A 20,776-nucleotide genomic window follows, 5' to 3' on the forward strand; every position below is an offset into this window, starting at 1 on the left:
TGAAAAAAGAACAAATTAGGTGTGATGTTTATCCAATCCATTCTCCTCAGAAAGACTTGAGCATAATGCCAAAGTTCTTGAAAGTGTAAGGTATGTCAGGCAAGACCAACGGCAAAAAGTAGAAGTAGTCTGCAACCCTCCGTCATGAGGTGATGCACTGAGATGAAAAAATATTACCATGAGCTACAGAACTTCATGCCTGTCACACAAATAAAGTAATATTTATCTAGCTAAGGTAGTTCCAGAAATGATAGAAAAGACTCATAATTATTTGCTCCCAGAGAGCAAATATATGTCTTTTGTAAGAAAAGCTGACTCTAACTTCTCTTCCTGTTAGAGGTAGGCCTTTTTAAATAGTCTCCAATCTGGGCTTCCAGAAATATGTGGATAAAAGTGAGTATATGTGTGTGCCCAAACAACTGTTTATCACTAAATATGTTGAAAATCGAATTTTTGCCCCTCTTTGGTGATTAATAGCTAGACTTGTCTAGGTACTTCTGTCATAATGACTGGAAATACAGAACATTAAAAAAAACAAGTTTCCCATCAGATAACACTCAGATGTGGTATCTTTGAGGAAGCAAAAGACCACTGTGCTTGGATTCATGATGGGATGATAAGAAACTTTTCGTTAAGACAATTTTCACCGCCTAAATTTAAGGAACTGTTACTTTCACAATTTTTATAGCTTTAATTGGTGCATACCAACTATCCATGTGCACACATCCCACCTCTCAAATTGGATTTCCCCACGTCTATTTTCATTATATTGTCTCACACATCTGGCACAAAGTAGAGTAGGACTGAGTACTTGGCACTCAATAGATTGTTGTTTATGAATTGACTGAATCGTTTTAATTCCATAGAAAAATTTTTACTGATTTAAATTTGATCCAGGTAGAGTCGGCTGAAATATAACGTATTTGCAGACAGAATGTTATGAAAACACTTCAGTGTGAGGACATAGCTACAGTATTAATTTAGTAACATTGGTCCTCTGATCTTTCAAAAAATTTCAAAACTATTTTCTTGTTGCCTGTTGGCTAACTAAATAAGGTGAAAAACATGCAAGTCATAACCTAGGTTTTACCTTATTTTAAATCTAAATTAAAACTAAATTAAAACTGTGCTTAAGATACGGAGAAAGAAATACCACTCAGAACACTGAGATTTAACAAGTTTGGAGCTGACAGATCCATGCAGCTGTACTCAGGAGATAGTGTCTGATTTACTGTGCCACTGATTGGATGAAGAACTGCCACTGTTATGATTAGGAAAGAATGTGTGAATCTTGATGTATGAGACAGTGAAATCCTTTCCATAAGCCATTTTCCAGAAGGATGAAACTATCTGTCCCACAATAAAGATGAGTTGGATCTGCAACATTGGATAAGTGATGAGAATTAAATATTAATATGCTCTAATATTTATGTTCTTACAGATGTAAGTCTAAATATTTATATTATTCAGCTGAATGAGCCAATTAACTATTTTAAAATAATTTGTCACTTGATTATATGAGTGATAAAATAATTTTTACAACATCTAAATGCTGCAACATCTAGAACATTAAGAATTATATCTTTTAATAATGATACTTTGTGAAAACAACATGTCCTGAAATGCTTGGTTGGATTTTTTTTTTTCAAAATTAGTAAGAGCTGCATTAGCAAATTAGTAAAAGTTGTTAAGAGTATTATTGTACACTAACCTTAATTGGTCTTTAATAATTTATTTCCTTAATATTTCATATTTCTTTAGAAAATTATTCTTAGATTTAATTCTATCCACATTTTATTATTTTAAAAGTACTCAGAGAAAACAGACACACTACCATTTATTCCTAGGAAAAAAATTAATCCCGAACAAAATATGCATCATGCAGAGTTCTTCAAAATACTAATGTTTTGTTAAATATATGTATTTTATTTTATTAAATATGTCAAAGCAGAAAGGAGAGACAAAGTACCCAGGCTAGTTCCTATTGTGGTGTGCTATTCATGAAGATTCTCTGTTCATCTTTAAATTACTTTAAAACCTGCATAAAAGCAATTATTAGAATTATTCCAATGTATATCTAGACACATTTCCAATATATGCTAATGTTTGGTTTAGGTCATTTAAAGATTTTTTTCAGGGCACACTATAATAGTTAAATCTATGTATAAAACTAAACTGAATATGCTTATCAGTGTGGATAGATAGATATATAGAGAGACAGATATGACATGCTGTCACCTATTCTATATATTTTCACTTTCATGAAGATGTCCTTTGAAACACATTTTTTTTTTTTAATTGGTGGAGCCTATTTTATCTAGTTTTCCCCTTTGTTGTTTGTGCTTTTGGTATTATTAAAAGAAACCATTTAGTGCTTTTGGTATTATTAAAAGAAACTATTTAGTTTTAGTCCTATGTTTGCTTCTAAGAGTCTTGGATTTTCAATTCATATGTTTAGGTCCACCACAATCTATTTTGAGTTATTTTTTATGTGGTTTGAGGTAGGGCTCCAATGTTATTTTTTGACTTACATATAGCTATTGTCCCAGAACCATTTGCTGAAAAGTTTGTTCTTTCCTCCCATTGAATTTGCTTGACACTTTTATCAACAACCAGTCACTCATAAATAAAGGGGCTTATTTTGGTTGAAAAATGCTGGTAGGTAGGGCTTGAGACTGTTTATATAATAATCCTAAAAGGCCTTGGCAGGCTTTTGGTGGATACCTAACAAAAAGTGAGAAAAAGTACTAATGGGAGTTAAAGTCCATTGTTTTGACCTAGAAGAAAGTTTAGCAACATTGTTGCCTGTGTAATATAGAAAATGTACTTAATGAACTAGAGATCCAGCTAAAAGGAATTATCAGGCAGTGTTGAAAGTGCCACTTGGCTCCTTGTATTTGACAATAATAAATAAATTAAGAAGGAAAGGGATTGTTTGGTGAACAAATGGTTAGATATAAAGGAGCTGAAATTTGCTGGTTTTAAAAGAAAATTGTTTCTCATTTCCAGAATCTCCAGATGGCAAACACTTCCCAAATTCAGAAATAGCTTTCTGGCAGGGGACCTAGTGGCTTAGTCACTTAAACATTGGACTCTTGGTCTCAGCTTAGATCTTGGTCTCAGTGTCCTGAGTTTTGGCTCTGCACTGAAAAAAAAATAAATAAAAAAACATACAAACAAAGAGTAAACCAACCAACCAACCAACAAACAAAAAACTAGCTTCCTGACAAAGATCAAATCCAGGACACTGTCAGGAAAACATATTCTATAGACAAAGCCAAGAGAATCTGACTGTTAAGCTCTTTGTTAAGACCTGAGAAAGACTTAAACTGATGCCTCAGATTTTCTAATAGACAAAATGCCCTCTAAGGATTTTAAGGGTGTTCCTTGCAGGTCCTCTCAAACACCAGGTTCTAAGCATCTTAAGATGTTGCCCTACATAGCCTTTCAGGGAGTCCAAGGTAGATCAGGATTTATCTCAAAGAGATTTGTCAATGGGGTTTTCAGCAATGACATAACCACCAATACAATTCACAGAACCCTACAAAGTCTTTAAAGAAATTGTATCACTGGAAACACTGTCACATTGGACTAAAGGAGACAGGCATGGTACAGAAAGAAAATGGGCCTTTAGATACCTGAACTTCAATGGACATGAGGCATATTTAGAATAATACTCAGCTACAAGCACAAGACTCTTTTGGTGGGAAATGAAACAATATTCTGAAGGTTGATTATTAAGATCTCAGAGGGTGCAGCCAAGACTTGTAAAAATTATTATCAAAAGTAGGGCTTAGCCATAAATCAAAGAACTGGCAACATGTGCTTGAATGCTTTTCAGACTTTCTGTAGATCACTGCTTAATGAATGCCAGTGTCTTTAGTAGTTGTGTTATGCCTGCCCCACCATTGTATTTTGGATATTTGGGGGACAAATTACTTCTTAGTTCATGAATCTTCAGATGAAGAGAAAGAAATTCATCTATGCTTGGACCTGATTTAGATTACAAAAATCTGGACCTCAAATAGGAACTTAATGGCGCCACAGATAGATGCAAATTTAGGAGGTTACAGTGGTGCTATGCTTTGCTTACAAGAAAATATAAATTATTTGTGGCTAGAAGGAAGGTTATGGTGGATTTAAAGTATGTCTACCAATTCTCTATCATGAAAAGGAGTCTAATTCCTCTTCCCTTGAATATGAGCTCGTATTGGTGACTTATTTCTGATAAAAAGCATGCAATGGAATTGGTATTATGTAATTTCTGAGATTTGGTGATAGATTTTTCTACTTGGATTTCTCTCTTAGGATGTGTGCTCTAGGAACCCAGTTACCATGCAGTGATGAATTCCAGGACACAGGAACAGGCACATGTCATTTTCTGGCTGGTACATCAGTTAAAATCCTGCCTAAAGCATGGATCATCAAACATGGAAGTGATGCCACCTTCGAGATGATTCGGTCACAGCAACCATCTGACTGCAATGTCATGAACAGACCTCAGGAAAGAACTAACTTGATGAAAGCAGTCAATACTCAGAACCATGACAGATACAATAAATGAATTTTTAAATTTAACATCATTAAATTTGGGGGGGTTTCAGATATATTAATGGATAACCAGGACTCCTTTAATATTATTTTTGTATGGAATCTTTGCATATATATATATGCAAATACATATATATATACACATATATATAATGTGTGTGTGCATGTGGTTGCATGTGTGTGTCTCTATAAAGACCCACACACATACACTTATTTTAATCTTACAAAAGTTTAAATTTTTTTTGAAGCCACAAGATTTCCTTCATAGTTTCTGCTCTTTGTGTTCTGCTTAAATAAGACTTTATCACTTCAAGACTGTAAATAAAGTCATATGTCTTTTCTTCTAGCATTTTTTTTATCCTAATGTCTAAATCATTGATCCATCTGGAATCTCTTTTGTTATAAGACATTTGGTAAGGGTCCATATTTTTTCACACAGCAAGCCAACATCTACTGAATAGTTTTATTCCTTCAAGTAATTAGAATGTAAACCATGAATTTAGAGGCAACTGCAACAGTAGCATGTGCTAAAGTCTTCCTAATTCTTTGATGCTTCAAATTGTATTATTATTACTTAATTCTTTTCTTGTAAGGCTTTGCTCTTGGAAAGCTGTGAGAGAAAAATTTTAAATTGGAAGCTGTTATCTACATTTTAGTGTTTTATTAAGGATCTGAGCATAGTTATGACATAAATATTGTTGGAAAATTTTGAAACCTTGGGACTATACAAAGCAAATCACTTAAGGAGTAAAAGTGAAAACAGGTATTAAGAAACAGAAAGTAGTATTACCTGCTTAGAATTGGAAAGACTTCTAGTAAAACTAATGCAGCTTCAGATTCATAGACATTCACTGACACGGGCCCTTCCAAGGCCTTAGGATGGGCCCCAGCTATGAGGTCAGACATTGTTTTTATACAATTTGCAGTCTCTTTTGATTTCTACTTCTGGTCTTTCACACTTTCCCTGAGGTCAGACAGCACTGGAGTGGCCTTGGCAATATGGGGATCTGGCTAAAAGAAAGTTATTAGAGAAGGCATTTAATATGGGCTTGGTAAGGTATATTTATATGGTTTGTGGTTACATGATATAAGGATAATTTATTGCTAGTTGTTCTGGTGTCGAAATTGCTTCCAAGAGTATACTGCCTACTCACTGCGACTACTCATTCAGCACTGTGATCCAAAGATATATGGTCAAAGAGGTAAGTGTTTATTTAAATAATGAGAAAGCTGAAATATACCATTTTTACTGCAATTTGGAAAGATATTTTGGGCATTTCACTTAGAACAAGTGAAAAACATACACTTCTTTCTTGGCAATATTCTCAAATTTATTTATGAAATAACTGAGAAAAATGAGTAAAAACTGATGGATGGATTACAAAACACATGCAATGAAGATAAATAATATCAATAAAAATACTCTGTAATCAAGAACCAAATTAGTGCCAAAACAAATTTCAGATGACATCAATAGATGTAATTAAGCAAAAATTTTAATTGAAGTTATAAATAGCCCAGTGGATAGTTTTACAATGCAATTAAAGGAGAATAATGAATTATTTGAGCCCATCAGAAAAGATTTAGATTTCAGGCTGACTTGACATGAAGCGCTAAACCAGTGAAGTAAAAATAAAACTTTGGAGAAGGTATTAACAGTGGCGTGTTAATACATGTTTACTAACTGGTTCTTCAGAAAAAAGAAAAAGTATACAAAAGCCCCAACTTCTAGTTTTTCCAAGGGCATAAATACTGTCACCATGGCCACTTTAATTTGCCAATATCATGTCACTAAACTCGAAGTTGGGCAGAGACGCACACAATCAGCTTTATGAGTACAGCTTAGATGAGTGGTTTCCAGCCTTCTCATCACTCTATGACATGAATTGTATCACTGTAATCTGGTTCTCAAGTGTTGTTTGTTAATTTGAGAGTAGTCATTGCCCAGAAAAAGCTGAAATTCCTTGAAATATTATAGTTCATATACAGAAAGAGATAAGGGTTTTCTCAACTTGACAACAATCCTAAAGATGTACATGGCATTAATAATATTCAGTTGTGAGACGAGAGAAACTTTATATGTTATTACTATAGATATCGACAATCTTACTGGAGGAAAAATGGACTTGAGATTCTATTGTTCATAAAAATATTAAAGATAATAGCCAATTGGGATACCTGGGTGGCTCAGTTAGTTTAGTGTCTGCCTTCAGCTTGGGTCTCGACCCCAGGATCTCCCTATGCTGAGCTCCCTGCTCAGTCTGCTTCTCCCTCTCACTTACTTGAGCTCTCTCTCTCAAATAAATAAACAAAATCTTTTTTAAAAAGTAGTCTATGGAGAGGAGATCAAAGAATATGTATCCAGAAAATTTAAGGAAGATTTTAAAAGTAGATCAGGCAGTTAATGAAAATATATTATTTTAAAAACTCTGTTCTGTAAATTTTAATAGTTATTTATAATTCATAATTTATTTTCTCATTCTAAGTAATATTTTTTCTGTCTTTAATTTTGAATTGAAAATTTGCATTCTTTTTCTTAAAGAGGACTCTCAAATTGTATTGATTTCAGACCCACAGACCCTGGATGTGCCACAAAATTGATTCATAATTCATCTTAGAGCCAGCTTAACTTTCAGATGCTAAGTGATAGCCTGTACAGTTCTGCATGACCTCTGACAGTAAATTTTGAAAGAGAAAATTTTTGGAAAAAGTGTTCACATATGGGTTGAATTTTCTTCAGGATCCACCACTTGCCAAATTTTATTTTGGGTGAGTCATGTACCGTTTCTGAGTACTATTTTTTCATTTTGAAAATCAGGCTAACTTGTTTTTGTATGCCTTTTAAGATAATTATTTTGGAGAATTGAGTTAAACGATGTACAGGGAAATATTTTTATAGATTAATGAGATACATGTCATCCCTGAGCACAGCTTTACTCTTACTTTATCTTGTGTATATATGTTACAGTAATATGGTGAACTTCCACACAGTGATCCTCAAAACTTACTAAATTTTCTAGAAACAACTTGGTAATACCATTTAATTATGTTAAATGGCCTATTTAAATGAATGTTAAGACACACTTTTTAAAAATTAAAATATATGCAAAAATAATCTACCTCATTCCATAAGGAATATAGGCAAATTTCAATTAAGATGATAAGGAAAGTAAAGCTTTAGTATATGTTCTGCTCCTGAATTCCTTAAAATTGTCTTTAGAACTATTTTAAAATACTATTTTATGCAATCCCAAGGAGAAATAAAAAACAATTATCTTCTAGATTTAGTCAAAATTTTACAAACGCTTCTCCTGTCCAGTAAAGAATTAAGAATTCTTATTTCTTTGAAATCAAGATTTAGCAAAAATTGGCAGGTCGTGGGTTTATTTTGTTCATTTTAATTCATGTTGCTACATGCATAACTTTTTTTATGTGGATCACTGGCACTATTTGTAGATAATCCACATTTTGCTGCTTGAGTGACTGATGAGAAGCCTCATTATAAAATATCACTTTGTCAAAGTAGCCAGCCTTTATTTATGACCAATTAGCTCCTGGATGTTGACCTCCAGGTAAATCAATAAATAGGATGAAGCTGCTTTTGCTAGAGCTCTATAGTAGTATTTCATGAATATATAAATAGAATAATAAAACAAATAAGTAAAAATAAATAGAATAAATAAATAAATAAAATAAAATAAATAGAATAATAAAAAATAAAATAATATATATAAAGAATATATAAATAGAATAAAATAAAAAATAATTAAATAAAAATAAAATAAATAATAAAAAATAATAAAATAAATAAATAATAAAATAAATAAATATTTACCAAGAAGTAAATATATCTGTCCATATATGATCTATAACTTAGCATATGATCAAATGTATTTTGTCATTATTAAAATAACATGAAGTACATTTATTCTTACAGAAAATGCTTAAAAGTAATATAAAAATCAGGACATAAAAGTGGTACATATAAAATTATTGTAAAAAAGGTCCAAATCTTTAATATTTTAAATATTAAAAATTTATTTTAATATTTATTAAATTTAATATTTATTAAATATAATATTTATTATTTGTTCATATCTTTATATTTTTGTCATGCATATATGCTAATTCTTCAATAAATATGCATTATATTTTTAAGCAGGAAAATAATTACTTTTTGAGGCAATCTTTAGTTCTTGTTAGCCTTTTATATTTCAACTCTACTAAGCACTATAAACTAGATTTCTATTCTCTTTTATGTTGCACTGTCTCCACCATTTATAAATGGTTTATTAGGTCTTTGGGGTGAAGGATGGAAATTACAGAGTTTGCGATACCCTCAAAGTGAGAAGGCACAGTCCCCAAGATTTTCCTCATTTCCGACATCGACTACAAGTTTGAGGGATTCCACAAACCAACTTCAGTTTTGATAATTCACTGTAAGGACTCACAGGATTCACTGAAGGCAATTATGATCATGGTTATGGTTTACTACAGGTAAGGAAGACAGATTAAAATCAGCTGAGAAAGGAAGTAAACTAGGTAGAATCTGGGAGGATTACCAGACCATGGAGCTTCCTTATCCTCTCCCTACTGAGTTAAGATACATTATTCTTTTAACATTAATTTGTGACAATAGGCATAGAAACCAACCAGGAGAATTTGTCCAAACCCCAGTGTTCAGAGTTTTTATTGAGAATTCATTATGTAACCATGATTGATTGACTGTGCCCATGATAACTAAAAGTCTCCAGGTCAAATAGTACCACTGACCCAAAGACTTCCTTCACATTGCTGGTCTTTCTGGCATTGTCAGCCCTCAACCTAAATCACACTGTTAGACTATCTAGTATCACCAAATTCCCTAGGTAAAGAGAAAGCCCTAGAAATTACTTCCTAGAAGCTTTGGGCAAGGTTGACTTCTTTACACAGGGACTAAGCAGATCAATAATGTAGTGATTTACCATGTATCCCAAATAGTATGGCATTTTATTTCTGAGCTAGTCCTCAGTATTTGCTGATATAGAGAAGACCAAAATGCAAATGGATTAAAATGTTTGACGGGTGAGACAGAACTTTTAAAAAAGCCTTCCCAAGTCATTGCTTTGTCAATTGGAATACTTATTTCATAATTAAAGAACTCTTCTATCTAATTCCTAAGGTTGACAGTTCACTTTCATTAAGCAAAAAAATCTGTTTACTGAATAAAGAGATTGTCCATTAAACATAACCTAAAATACAATGGGGGTGTTTTGGTATAAATGATTAAATAATATCAACATTTAATTAAATATTGGCTCATGCCTGTCTGTAAACCACATAAACCTCATTTTATTGGCAAACAACTAGGGCAGCAGGGAAAAAATAACATTGCTCCCAACATTAGTCCTCTTAAATAAATGGACAGGACTTAAATATAAAACACAGGAAGCCCATGCACTCAATATATGGGAAGACAAGCCCACCCATAGCACCCTAACCCAAGATCAGAATTTTCAGATTGGACTAAATCTTTTTAAGAGAGAAGGGATTTCAAAAACATATGTAGATTCTTTGTACTGAGTCATTTTTAGTATAGCACTTTTATTATTATTCTTTATTATAACATCTTCATTATTTTTATTATAAATTATATCTTTGTTATAGCATTACTTAAATATTTATTAAAAAACTACGCATCAATTCTTATTGCTCACTATATAAAACTGACTAAAGTGGTTTATAAATTTTGTGTAAGTATGAAACCTAAACAAGTAAAAATTTAAAAACTAACACCAATCAAATTCTAATGCATGTATTTATGTGTTACTTCTCTCTGAATTCATCCTCACCTATTTTTTTTTCCTAATTTTCTGGAACAATATAATAAAAACAACTCATTTGGGGGAAACTTGTGCTGTACTACCAAAGCATGAAGTGTACATACTCAGTTCCCATATCCAAAATAATAATAATAATAATAAAAAGGATTCCCCAAAAGAGAAAAATCAAAATGAAGTACCAGCCAAAAAAGAAAACGCATTCATTAGACATTTGGGACTAAACACTTAAAATCATCTGACTATACTTCTATTCAGAAAATGTGCATTTGTCAAATAGATAAGGACCATTGTGAAACAGGTACATGAAAGACAGGCAGCATGACCACCCATTAGCCATGACAATAGACACAATCATCTGACTTTGAAGAAAAGCCAGCCATAACCATGATTCTTACATTCACTACACAACTCTAGGAAAATATCAAGTTGTTCATCTAGGCTATCAAACATTTTGAGATTACACTTTCCACTGTGAAGTTACTACGAAACACAGATGAAAATGACTGTTCATCATCGGTGGAAGCTTTCACGCTTCATTGAGAGCCTAAGCAGGAACATGTCTCTTATTCACAATATACCATCCAACACCAAGTGATGAGACACTTCATAATGACTCAGTGATCAACAATGCAGATGGTTTCAGCAGCAGGAGAGGACATCCAGGGTGCATGCCAGTATATTAGTATTAGTATAATAGACTTCAATGCATAATTTTCTTTGAGAACAAAGTCCAGGTTTAGCTCTTTGTGAAATGGTCGCTTTGTGATATTAAAGAAGGAAAGAAGGTGCTGCATTGAACTGATCCATAGGACTATTCCTTTCCAGACTTTGCATGAACGCGGAAGTAATTTGATTGTCTAGTGTTAATTCCAAGTACATAAAGTCTGCCTTGATGCACAAGGCACCTAATCAACATGTACAGGTGTATATTGTTTTATTGTGCCTCATTGTATTGTGCTTCACAGATATTACCTTTTCTTATATATTAGAAGTTTGCAGCAACCTTGTGCTGAGCAAGTTTATTGGTGCCATTTTTCCAATAGCATTGTTCACTTTGTGTCTCTGTGTCACATTTTGGTAATTCCTAGGATATTGAAAGCTTTTTTCATCATTATTATATTTCCTATTGCTAGCTGTGATCAGTGATTATGATAGACTTAAAGCCCAGATGATGGTCAGCATTTCCTAGCAATATCATTAAATTAAGGTGTGTACTTTTTTTTAGGCATAATGCCATTGTACACTTAATAGTATAGTGTACACAGTACACTATATGTATACTGTTTAATGTATAGTATAAACATAACTTTTATATACACTGGGAAGTAAAAAATTAATTTGACTCACTTTATTACAATAATCACTTTATGGCAGTGGTCTGGAACTGATCTCCCAATATCTCTGAGGTATACCTGTACAGAATATTGCAGACTTCTTACATAGGAGTTGCAGAATAGGAAAAAGAAACCATGGAGGAAAGAATTTTTCAGAGTCAAAGCTGAATCATCAAGCTTCAACACATTTACCCGCCTTCTTTCTAAAAATTCCTAGAAAATCATCTCTTTGACCCATCCCCAAATTTATTTTTCCATATTATGCATTATTAGCTTTAGCCAAGTTTGTCATCTTTATTTTTCCTGGGTATGCACAGCTAAATGGTGGCATGCTGAAGCCAGCTAATACTGGATGACAAAAGCTGACTGTGTGCATCTGTTCCCATCTTCCTTCTTCATTTGTACGACATTGGTCACTGAAATTGATGATGGAGTGTATACACCACAGAGGTTAGTTAACACTGGAAGTTGTGATTTTCCTCTCCCTGCCCCTGCTCCCCAATGAGCAGGCTATTAAATATTTACCAACACACCACTGCACCTCAACAGTGTTGTGTATTCATTCAAACATTTATTATTATGGGTCACATGATTTACCAAAAACAGGTGACAAAACAGTGAGCCAAATAGACATGGTTCTTATTTTCACAGCACTTAACAGGCTTATGTAATTGCCATGCCCCTTTCTTGCCTTATTCCTTACCTTCACCTACATATGTTCTACTCATTCTTTAATCCATCTCTATTTTATATGACACCAATGTCTCCCTTTGCTAAATTTTTACTGTACTTACAAAAGTAATAAATTTAGCAAATAAGAAAAATCTGATTTTCCATGTATTATCTTCTTGACTATATTTCAGGCAACTTCAAAGCGGACAAGTTTTATAATTTTTTGCAAGGTTTGCTTAACATGATATACATTGTAGGTGTCAGGAGCTGGAAGATAGGGGACACTCAAATTTTTGGGACTGAGGGAGGCTAATGCTTTTAATGTTTTAAATAGAATAGTGTGGCTCATGCATTTTCTACAGGTCCCCCCACCCCAAAGGCTAGGGAAAGTAGTTTAAGTGGAGAATCCCAGTCTGGCTCTCACTTTCTCTACCTGTCCTCTAACTTTGTCCTGCAACTGTGAGGGGCCCCATGCATAAATGTGACAGGGTGACCAACCATTTTGCCTGGGACTAAGGGGTTTTGGAGGATACAGGACTTGAATGCTAAAATTGGTACAGTTCCAGCAAGCCATGATTGGTCACCTTTTGGATTAAGGAAAGAGGATTATGCAAACAGACCCTGATAACACATCTCTTGGTCAGAGAATTCTAGGGGTTTGAAAACCCAAAGCATGACCTGGAAAAGGGTCAGTGACTGAGATGGCACATGAACTCTGTTTGGCTATATTCTTTTTACCTCACAGACTCCTTTCCCCCAGAATAATGATAGAGTCTAGGTATCCAGTAGTAGAAACAGATGCAAACATGTTTATAAAGTTAAAGATATTAAAAGCATGCTTACACTATCCTCATTTCTTTCCTTCCGTCTTGCAAAGCTTTTTTTTCTAACCTCCCTGCATCCATTTCCAGTCTATTGGCCATATTATATACAACAAGAATGATATTGACCATATTATACACAAGAGTGATAAAAAAGATAAAGACTTTAAAAAGAGTAATAAAAAAGATGTTTAAAAAGAGAGATATTAACTGTATTATATACAAGAGTAATAAAACCTGTGTAATGCTCTTCAGTGGTCTTAGACAAAAAAGCAGAATCCCTAATTTGGTAAAATGAGACCTTCATGACACACAAGGCCCCTGTCATACACTATTCTCATATTATGCCACTAATCCCCTCACTCATGGTCATACTGGCTTTACTTTACTTACTTGATTTACTCCTGAAATGGTTCAAGTTCTTGCCTGCTTCAGAGTCTTTGCATATGCCAAGCTCCGCATGCCACAGTCACTATATGAAATCCCTTTCCTGATAAAGTTGTCCCTGTCCATGCCTCAGGCTTGCTCAGGGCTTTATCCCAGGCTCTCAGGGCTCACTCTGCTTTTCCTTTTTGGCACATTTTGTACTTTGTAATATGATGATATATTATTTGAGGAGTTTCAAATCCTTTCCTATACTTTATAAGCTCAGTGAGGGCAATACAACATTCCTTGCTGCTTTCTCTCCATATTCAGGTTTACCCAGTAAATAATACCTATTTGAAAAGAATAGGAATATAGAAATAAAGGAAGAAAGGAGAATAAGCAAGCTTTAATATAGTATGGAAAAGTTCTTTAAATTGGGAGTTTTAATATTTCTCTCCTGATATGGATACTTTGTAAACCCTACTCACTTTAAAGATAGGAATTATTTTGTCACAACCTATTTGTTTCTCTTTTTATTTTACTTTTTTAAAATAGGTTCCACGCTGGGTATGGAGCCTGACATGGGGTTTAAAACTCGGAACCCTGAGATAAGACCTGAGTTGAAATCAAAAGTCAGATGCTTAACTGACTGAGCCACCCAGTGACCCTATTCGTGTCCCTTTTAATGAGAAAGCATGAGTGGAGTATATTCACATTGGAAGGAATTTGTTCCATGATGTCATAGAAGTGTGAAACAGCATTAAGGAATCAAAACAAAACTATAAAAATTCAAGTAGGGATTATAGATTATTCATAAATTCTCTTTCTTTCATTTTCCTCCTTCTCACATTCTGATCCCAATCATGAGACTTACAAAATCTCGTATCAGAAGGAGAAAAGTATTAAACTCATCCTCAAGTGTAAAAGATTAATAAGGCATAGTTCCTCTCCTATAGTTTCTAACAGCTGTAACACTTGAAAATGCAAACAGTCTTAAGTTGAAAAATTCAATTGGTATTTCAATTTTGTGGATGCCGTTTTGATAACATCATTCCATATGGCCAAATAAAACTGCCAAAGTTTCATGTTTCTAAAGCGATTATCAAGCAATAAATACAATAGATATGTTTTCATTCTCATCTCTTTTTGAACCTTATCAGACAGACTATGCCAAGAAACCACTTTACCTAAAGAAGGAAACCACATATTCTTTGAGAACTAGCAATCCTTCTATAAATGCTGGTGGGAAATAAGAGTTCTGGAAAATTGATTTAGACAAACTAGACACAACGTATATTGCATAGATGGAGACACCTTCCTTATTTAAACTCTACTGAAAGTATGTCTTTTATATTTAAGACAAAGCCTAGGGCAAACGACTTATGCCCAAGAGGGAAGTGTTTCTCTGGCTATTGCGACAAAGCCCAATTCGTTACCTGGCAACGAAAATATACGTAGCCACTGTCTGCTCTGCGCATGTGCCAAGTTGTACCCACAGAAGCATAGAGTGTCGCTGTATCTATGGTGGGGATATCCTGAAAGAGCGTCTTCTTGACGTCATCAAGACTCTATGATTCCCATAGGGGAAGATGGGCAAATGTATATAAGGCGCATGCGCAGGCGTGTGAGAGCGCGCCTCTTTCTCTTCGTCGCCGGCCGGCCGAGGTTCCTGGTGTTGCCATGGGCCGCAGACCAGCTCGCTGTTACCGGTATTGTAAGAACAAGCCATATCCAAAGTCTCGTTTTTGCCGCGGTGTCCCTGATGCCAAGATCCGTATCTTTGATCTGGGTCGGAAGAAGGCGAAAGTGGATGAGTTCCCTCTCTGTGGCCACATGGTGTCTGATGAATATGAGCAGCTCTCCTCTGAAGCCCTGGAGGCCGCTCGAATCTGTGCCAACAAGTACATGGTGAAAAGCTGTGGCAAGGATGGCTTTCACATTCGCGTGCGGCTTCATCCCTTCCATGTCATCCGCATCAACAAGATGCTGTCCTGTGCTGGGGCTGACAGGCTCCAGACAGGTATGCGCGGTGCCTTTGGAAAGCCCCAGGGCACAGTGGCCAGAGTCCACATTGGCCAAGTCATCATGTCCATCCGGACCAAGCTTCAGAATAAGGAACATGTGATTGAAGCCTTACGCAGGGCCAAGTTCAAGTTCCCAGGACGCCAGAAGATCCATATCTCCAAGAAGTGGGGCTTTACCAAGTTTAACGCTGATGAATTTGAAGACAAAGTGGCTAAGAAGCGCCTCATCCCTGATGGCTGTGGAGTCAAATACGTTCCCAGTCGCGGCCCTCTGGACAAGTGGCGAGCTCTGCACTCCTGAGATCTTGGACAGCATTGACGCCTCTAACCATGCTGGTCTGATATGCTTACCAATAAATATTATTCACTGACAAAAAATAAATGTTTTTTTAATATTTTAAATATTTTTAAGTGTTTATCTGATTTTTAGGATATAGAGTATGAGAGAAAGAGTGTTTATATTAAAACGGAATTTTAATGGCAAATGATACTTTCCTTCGAGTGAGAATGAAACAATCCTTATGTGATTTATAGAGACAGTTATTACAGTTCTAATCCAAAAACTTTTAACTTGGGACAGTAGGGAACGATGTCAAAAGTTTTGTTTGTAGTGAAGTCATAAATTATGTAGCTGTATTCTCACCTTGAATAAAAAAATAGCTAGAAAAAAATCCAAGATTTGTAGAGGTAAAAAAATCGTTCTTGCTTATGGAAAACAAGCAATAGGTATGAAAATAATGATAGGCATTAGTGATATTTCAACTACAACCTCTGGAACTAAAAAATCCATTCTTAAACTTGTTGCTTATGTTTTCCTTATCCATTTCTGCACATTGATTTTAGAATTTCATATGACCGCTAATTATCAGCCTTTGGACAGCTGGCTATAACTGCAAAAGCTTTCCTCAGATAAGCCTTTTATTATCTCACAGTCAGGAGACAACAGTCCAATCTTTTCTTTATCACCTGAAGGTCATAGGTTGATAACAGAGTTCACATTACTTGTATCTGAGTCCCAGTAGAACCAACAGAAAAGAGAAAATGACAACAAATCAACAATCTGTGCTCTAAAAGGACCCTAAAAGGGAGTTTACAATCTGTAGGTGCTTGCCCTACATTCGAGTTACATTGATCATACAGGTGTTTTCGTTTTGGAAACTACATAAGCTAAAATTTCTGGGTGTGTATTATATTTTAAAATTCTGGTTCTTTAAATTATTTAGTCTTCCAAATCTCAATCTTGTAAACAGTGCCCTCACCTCTCTAAAACTAACCATTTTTAGGCCAACATATTGAATGAAAGCAACAAAAGGAGTATTAAACAGTGTGGAGACATATGCTTATTAAATTATTTCCATTTACTTAAAAAAATTCCTTTGTCAAATCTAAAAGTTTGCATCTGACAATATTCAGGCTCCTACTGTAAGAGATGTCCTACTTTTTCAAGAAGGTTGCTGTATTAAGCTACAATATTTTTCATATTATATATAAATGAGAAAGATAAATACTAAATAATACAAATATGTAGAAAGAGTTCTAAGCAATTTCCTTTATGTATTTTATCTGATGATTTAAAAACTCTTGAACTTTTCTAGGAAATTAAATCCTGTACAATTCAGAAATTAGGGTAGACATGAACTAGATCTTCTGACTCCTGTCCGTCTAGTTTACTTTTTGCCACAGTCTTTCAAAAACAAGAACTCAAGCTCAAATGAAAATTCGAAGCACAACACAACAAAACGAACAGTCCCTTAGTTGCCGTGTTAATATAATGCAGTTTTGAAAATACTTTCCATCTTTATTATTCACCCTTCTCTTTGCTCTCAAAATTCTCATACATTTTGACCTTCAAACTTGGAACTCTGTATTCACTCACTAAATATAGGTAGGTGATAAGCCCATGAATGTCTTTGTCAGGTAGAGACTGGTAACTATGATTGTTTATGCATATAGACATGTGGATGAAAATGAAAGATTCAAAATTATTACATTAAAAACTGGTAGGTGTCATTAAGGTTTATTATTTGATTTTTTTCTACAGTTTTCTATTATAATCTATTACATAAATTTTATTTCCTTTACTGTTGATAGAAGGACACTTTCACTTTTTTAAAACCAAAAATCCTATTATACTCTTTAAGCTATGATTTTGTTTTTTCAGCATTTTTCTGTTTTCTGGTCACTTTAGTTATTAATAAATTGATAAGAAGACAGTTGTGCTGAAGGATAATTTGATTGCATTTTTTGCAGAGCTTGTCATTATTTCTGAATTTCTATTCAAAATGGAAAATTTAATTTGGGAATATATTATGTATTCATATATTCATGCACTACTGCAATGAAACAGAACTATCTCCTCTTTAAAAAAAATAGTACAGTTACTAAATTCAAGTAAATATTGCCCTATAAAACTCTGATTTGGTTGATGGAGTCTCCACGTTTCTTGGAAAATACTGACTGAATCAGAAGATGATGAAAACTTCAATTGGACCATGCATCATTATCAATTTAGTTTTGAAAAACACATTCCACAAATTATCATTATATAATCCACCATTTCTCCCCCCGTTCAAAATATGCAATTATACTAAGCATATTTAGCCTGAAGCCCTTAATTTTTATAAAAGTACGCACTAGCTCTGGCATGAATTGACTTGTCACTAGCATTGGCAGGTATTTTATTTCCACTTTAGCAGCTTGGTACTGCCTATCTCAACAAAGTTCAGGTAGGGCTTTCTGATTCTTAGAATGTCATCAGGGACCTAAGGATTACGTTGGGAGATCATTTAGCCCCAGTCATCTTCTGTCTTTATATTAATGACATACATTTGGGGTTTTTCTGAGAGCAGTGACTTCAGTCTTTTCACAAAAATACCTTTCTTTAATGTAAGTAATGCAGAAAATAATGAGTAAAGTCAAAGTGAATTAAATTATACCATCAACAATAATTCAAAGTGAAGTCATTGCCATGCTTAACAGTAGATAATAAGGGAAATTCTGGCATTAGGATGACTGGATTTAAATCTTTGTTTCTCCACATACTTGGGCAAATTACTTAGTATCACCATTGCTTAATTTTCTTAACTGTAAAATAAGCTTAAGACACGATAGATCACAAATTTGTGTTTAGGAGTAAATGAGAAAATGAGTAGGATTGTGCCTTGCACATAGTAAGTGCATAAAATTAGTGTTAATTTATGTTGATATCCATGTTATCACTACTCCATTTGCTTCTGCCTCATTGCTTCTCAGTTTCTGATTTTTGCTGCATGTAGTGTTACTATTCTTTCATAATTTATATATTTAATATTCTGTTTTGCAGCTATTATTCCCTTCAGTTGTCTAATTTGAGTTCTATGTTTAATTGGATTCAATATTCTGATTTGAGTTTTTGTTATTTCTTACCTTTAGTTTTGTAATGTTTACTTTCATAGTATTCTAGTTGGTCATCTATTCTTGGAGCTCCTTTTGAAAAATTTAACTGTGCTCTACCCGTTGTCTTTTATATATTACTCATGGAGATTTGCTTCATTTCCTTTTTCTTCCCCACAGATTGGATTTTTTATCTACCTTACCGTTTTAATTCAATATTTCTTTCTTTTTTCTTCTTCTCCTTTTTCTCATTTTTTCAAAAGAAAGATTATATGGTTATCGTACCATTATTTTCATAATGTTGATGTGTGATAATAGACTGTTCTACCAGCTCAATTTAATCTGAAAGATTGTAGGGAACTTTCTCCAGTAACGCTTTCACAAAGTTTTTGTTATTTTCTTTCACTTAGTCCTCTTTCTGGGTACTGTAGTTTGAGGACTGGATTTTGTTACCAACTCTTCTGTTGTTTCATGATGAAAAGCTAGGGAAAGGAGGGAACCTGAGGGGTCAAATATAGCCTTTGATGGGTGTTGGATTCTGACTCAACCTCTGGGATCCCATTAATTATCCTGCACCTAGGCTCACTCCTCAAGGTCAGGCACGCAGTCTACTCTTCCAGCTGTGGTGTATTTCTTATCCTTGCTCCTGCTGCTGTGTAGTGCAGAACACTGGAAAATGGTGAGCCCAAGTGTCAGCATCTTTGGTGAAATGTCAATAGGGGTTCTACCTGTCAATTTTTATACAATTTGAATAGTTACACAAGGATAATGTATACTTAGTACACTTCCTCTCATATTAGGGCAATAGTGAGACATTTTAAAATCTTATGTTTCTTTAGGAATGTTTCTAGGAGTCTGGAAAGATTTGAAGAGGCACATTTCATAAATGGTTATTAAATAATCTACTATTTCTCCCCACCCCTCAAAATATGAAATTATACTAAAATTATTTAGCCAGAGATCTTTAATTTAAAAAAAAAAAAAAGCTCTGGCTATTATATGAGAATACATCTTCATTTTATGTCCTTTTTTCCTCCTAAATTTATGATATGCCTAAGACATGACCTTTTCCTTAGTGGCTTTTGGCTGTATTTCTTTTACTATATTTTTTTCATTTCATTAGGTGTTGGCAAGGAGATTCTTTGATCCTGTCTTGTTTTACTTCAGTTTATTCACCCAGAAATACTCTTAATGTTATAGTAAAAGTATTTCTGAAATTTTAACTTTAAAACAATTCATGTAAAAAATATGCTTCCACATGTTTATAACAATTCCTAGTTATCCTTTATTGGTGTGGATCTCTAATAATTATTGCTAAAATTACTCTATCAAAATGAAGAATTTTTAATATAAATTCTAAAAACATTAATTTTGTATTTGTGTCCATCCAGAATCTTGATAATTTTTATTATAAATAATTAACCAATTAATTCTTCATATTATAGAAGTTAAATAGGCTTCTGAGAGTAATTGATCAAAAGATAATTTTGTGCTCCAAAGAATAAGATCATGTTTATAGTAGAAACTATCATAGTTTGAGAATTATACTATTATACTCTTCAAGGGTTCTACTCATGAAACTCTCTGTTGTCCCAAGTTGACTGGTTACTGATAAAGAAAAATATAAGAGGTTGTGAAGGGCCATGGTATCTTTTGGGAAATGCAGGGTCTTTAAAGGACCAACTATTCTTTCTCCTCTCCGGGTGGGTAGATGGGGACAGGGGACAGACAGTACATCGATTTGTTAGTAAACGGTGATTTTCTTTTGCCTAAATGTTATGAGTCATCAAACACCACCACCACCACCAAGATTA

The 20,776-nt window shown here is 34.0% G+C and overlaps 1 protein-coding gene across 1 annotated transcript; it reads left to right on the forward strand.

Annotated features, from left to right (window-relative positions):
* Nucleotides 1-15,164: 15,164 nt before the first annotated feature.
* RPL10L (ribosomal protein L10 like) lies at nucleotides 15,165-15,904 on the forward strand. The gene has a single exon (XM_032871305.1). It carries the CDS (start codon nucleotides 15,247-15,249, stop codon nucleotides 15,889-15,891), a length of 645 nt encoding a protein of 214 aa, XP_032727196.1. The 5' UTR covers nucleotides 15,165-15,246; the 3' UTR covers nucleotides 15,892-15,904.
* The last annotated feature ends 4,872 nt before the right edge of the window (nucleotides 15,905-20,776 follow it).

This window comes from Lontra canadensis, unplaced genomic scaffold, assembly GCF_010015895.1.
Source record: "Lontra canadensis isolate GAN:19392208 unplaced genomic scaffold, GSC_riverotter_1.0 scaffold42, whole genome shotgun sequence".
NCBI lineage: Eukaryota > Metazoa > Chordata > Mammalia > Carnivora > Mustelidae > Lontra > Lontra canadensis.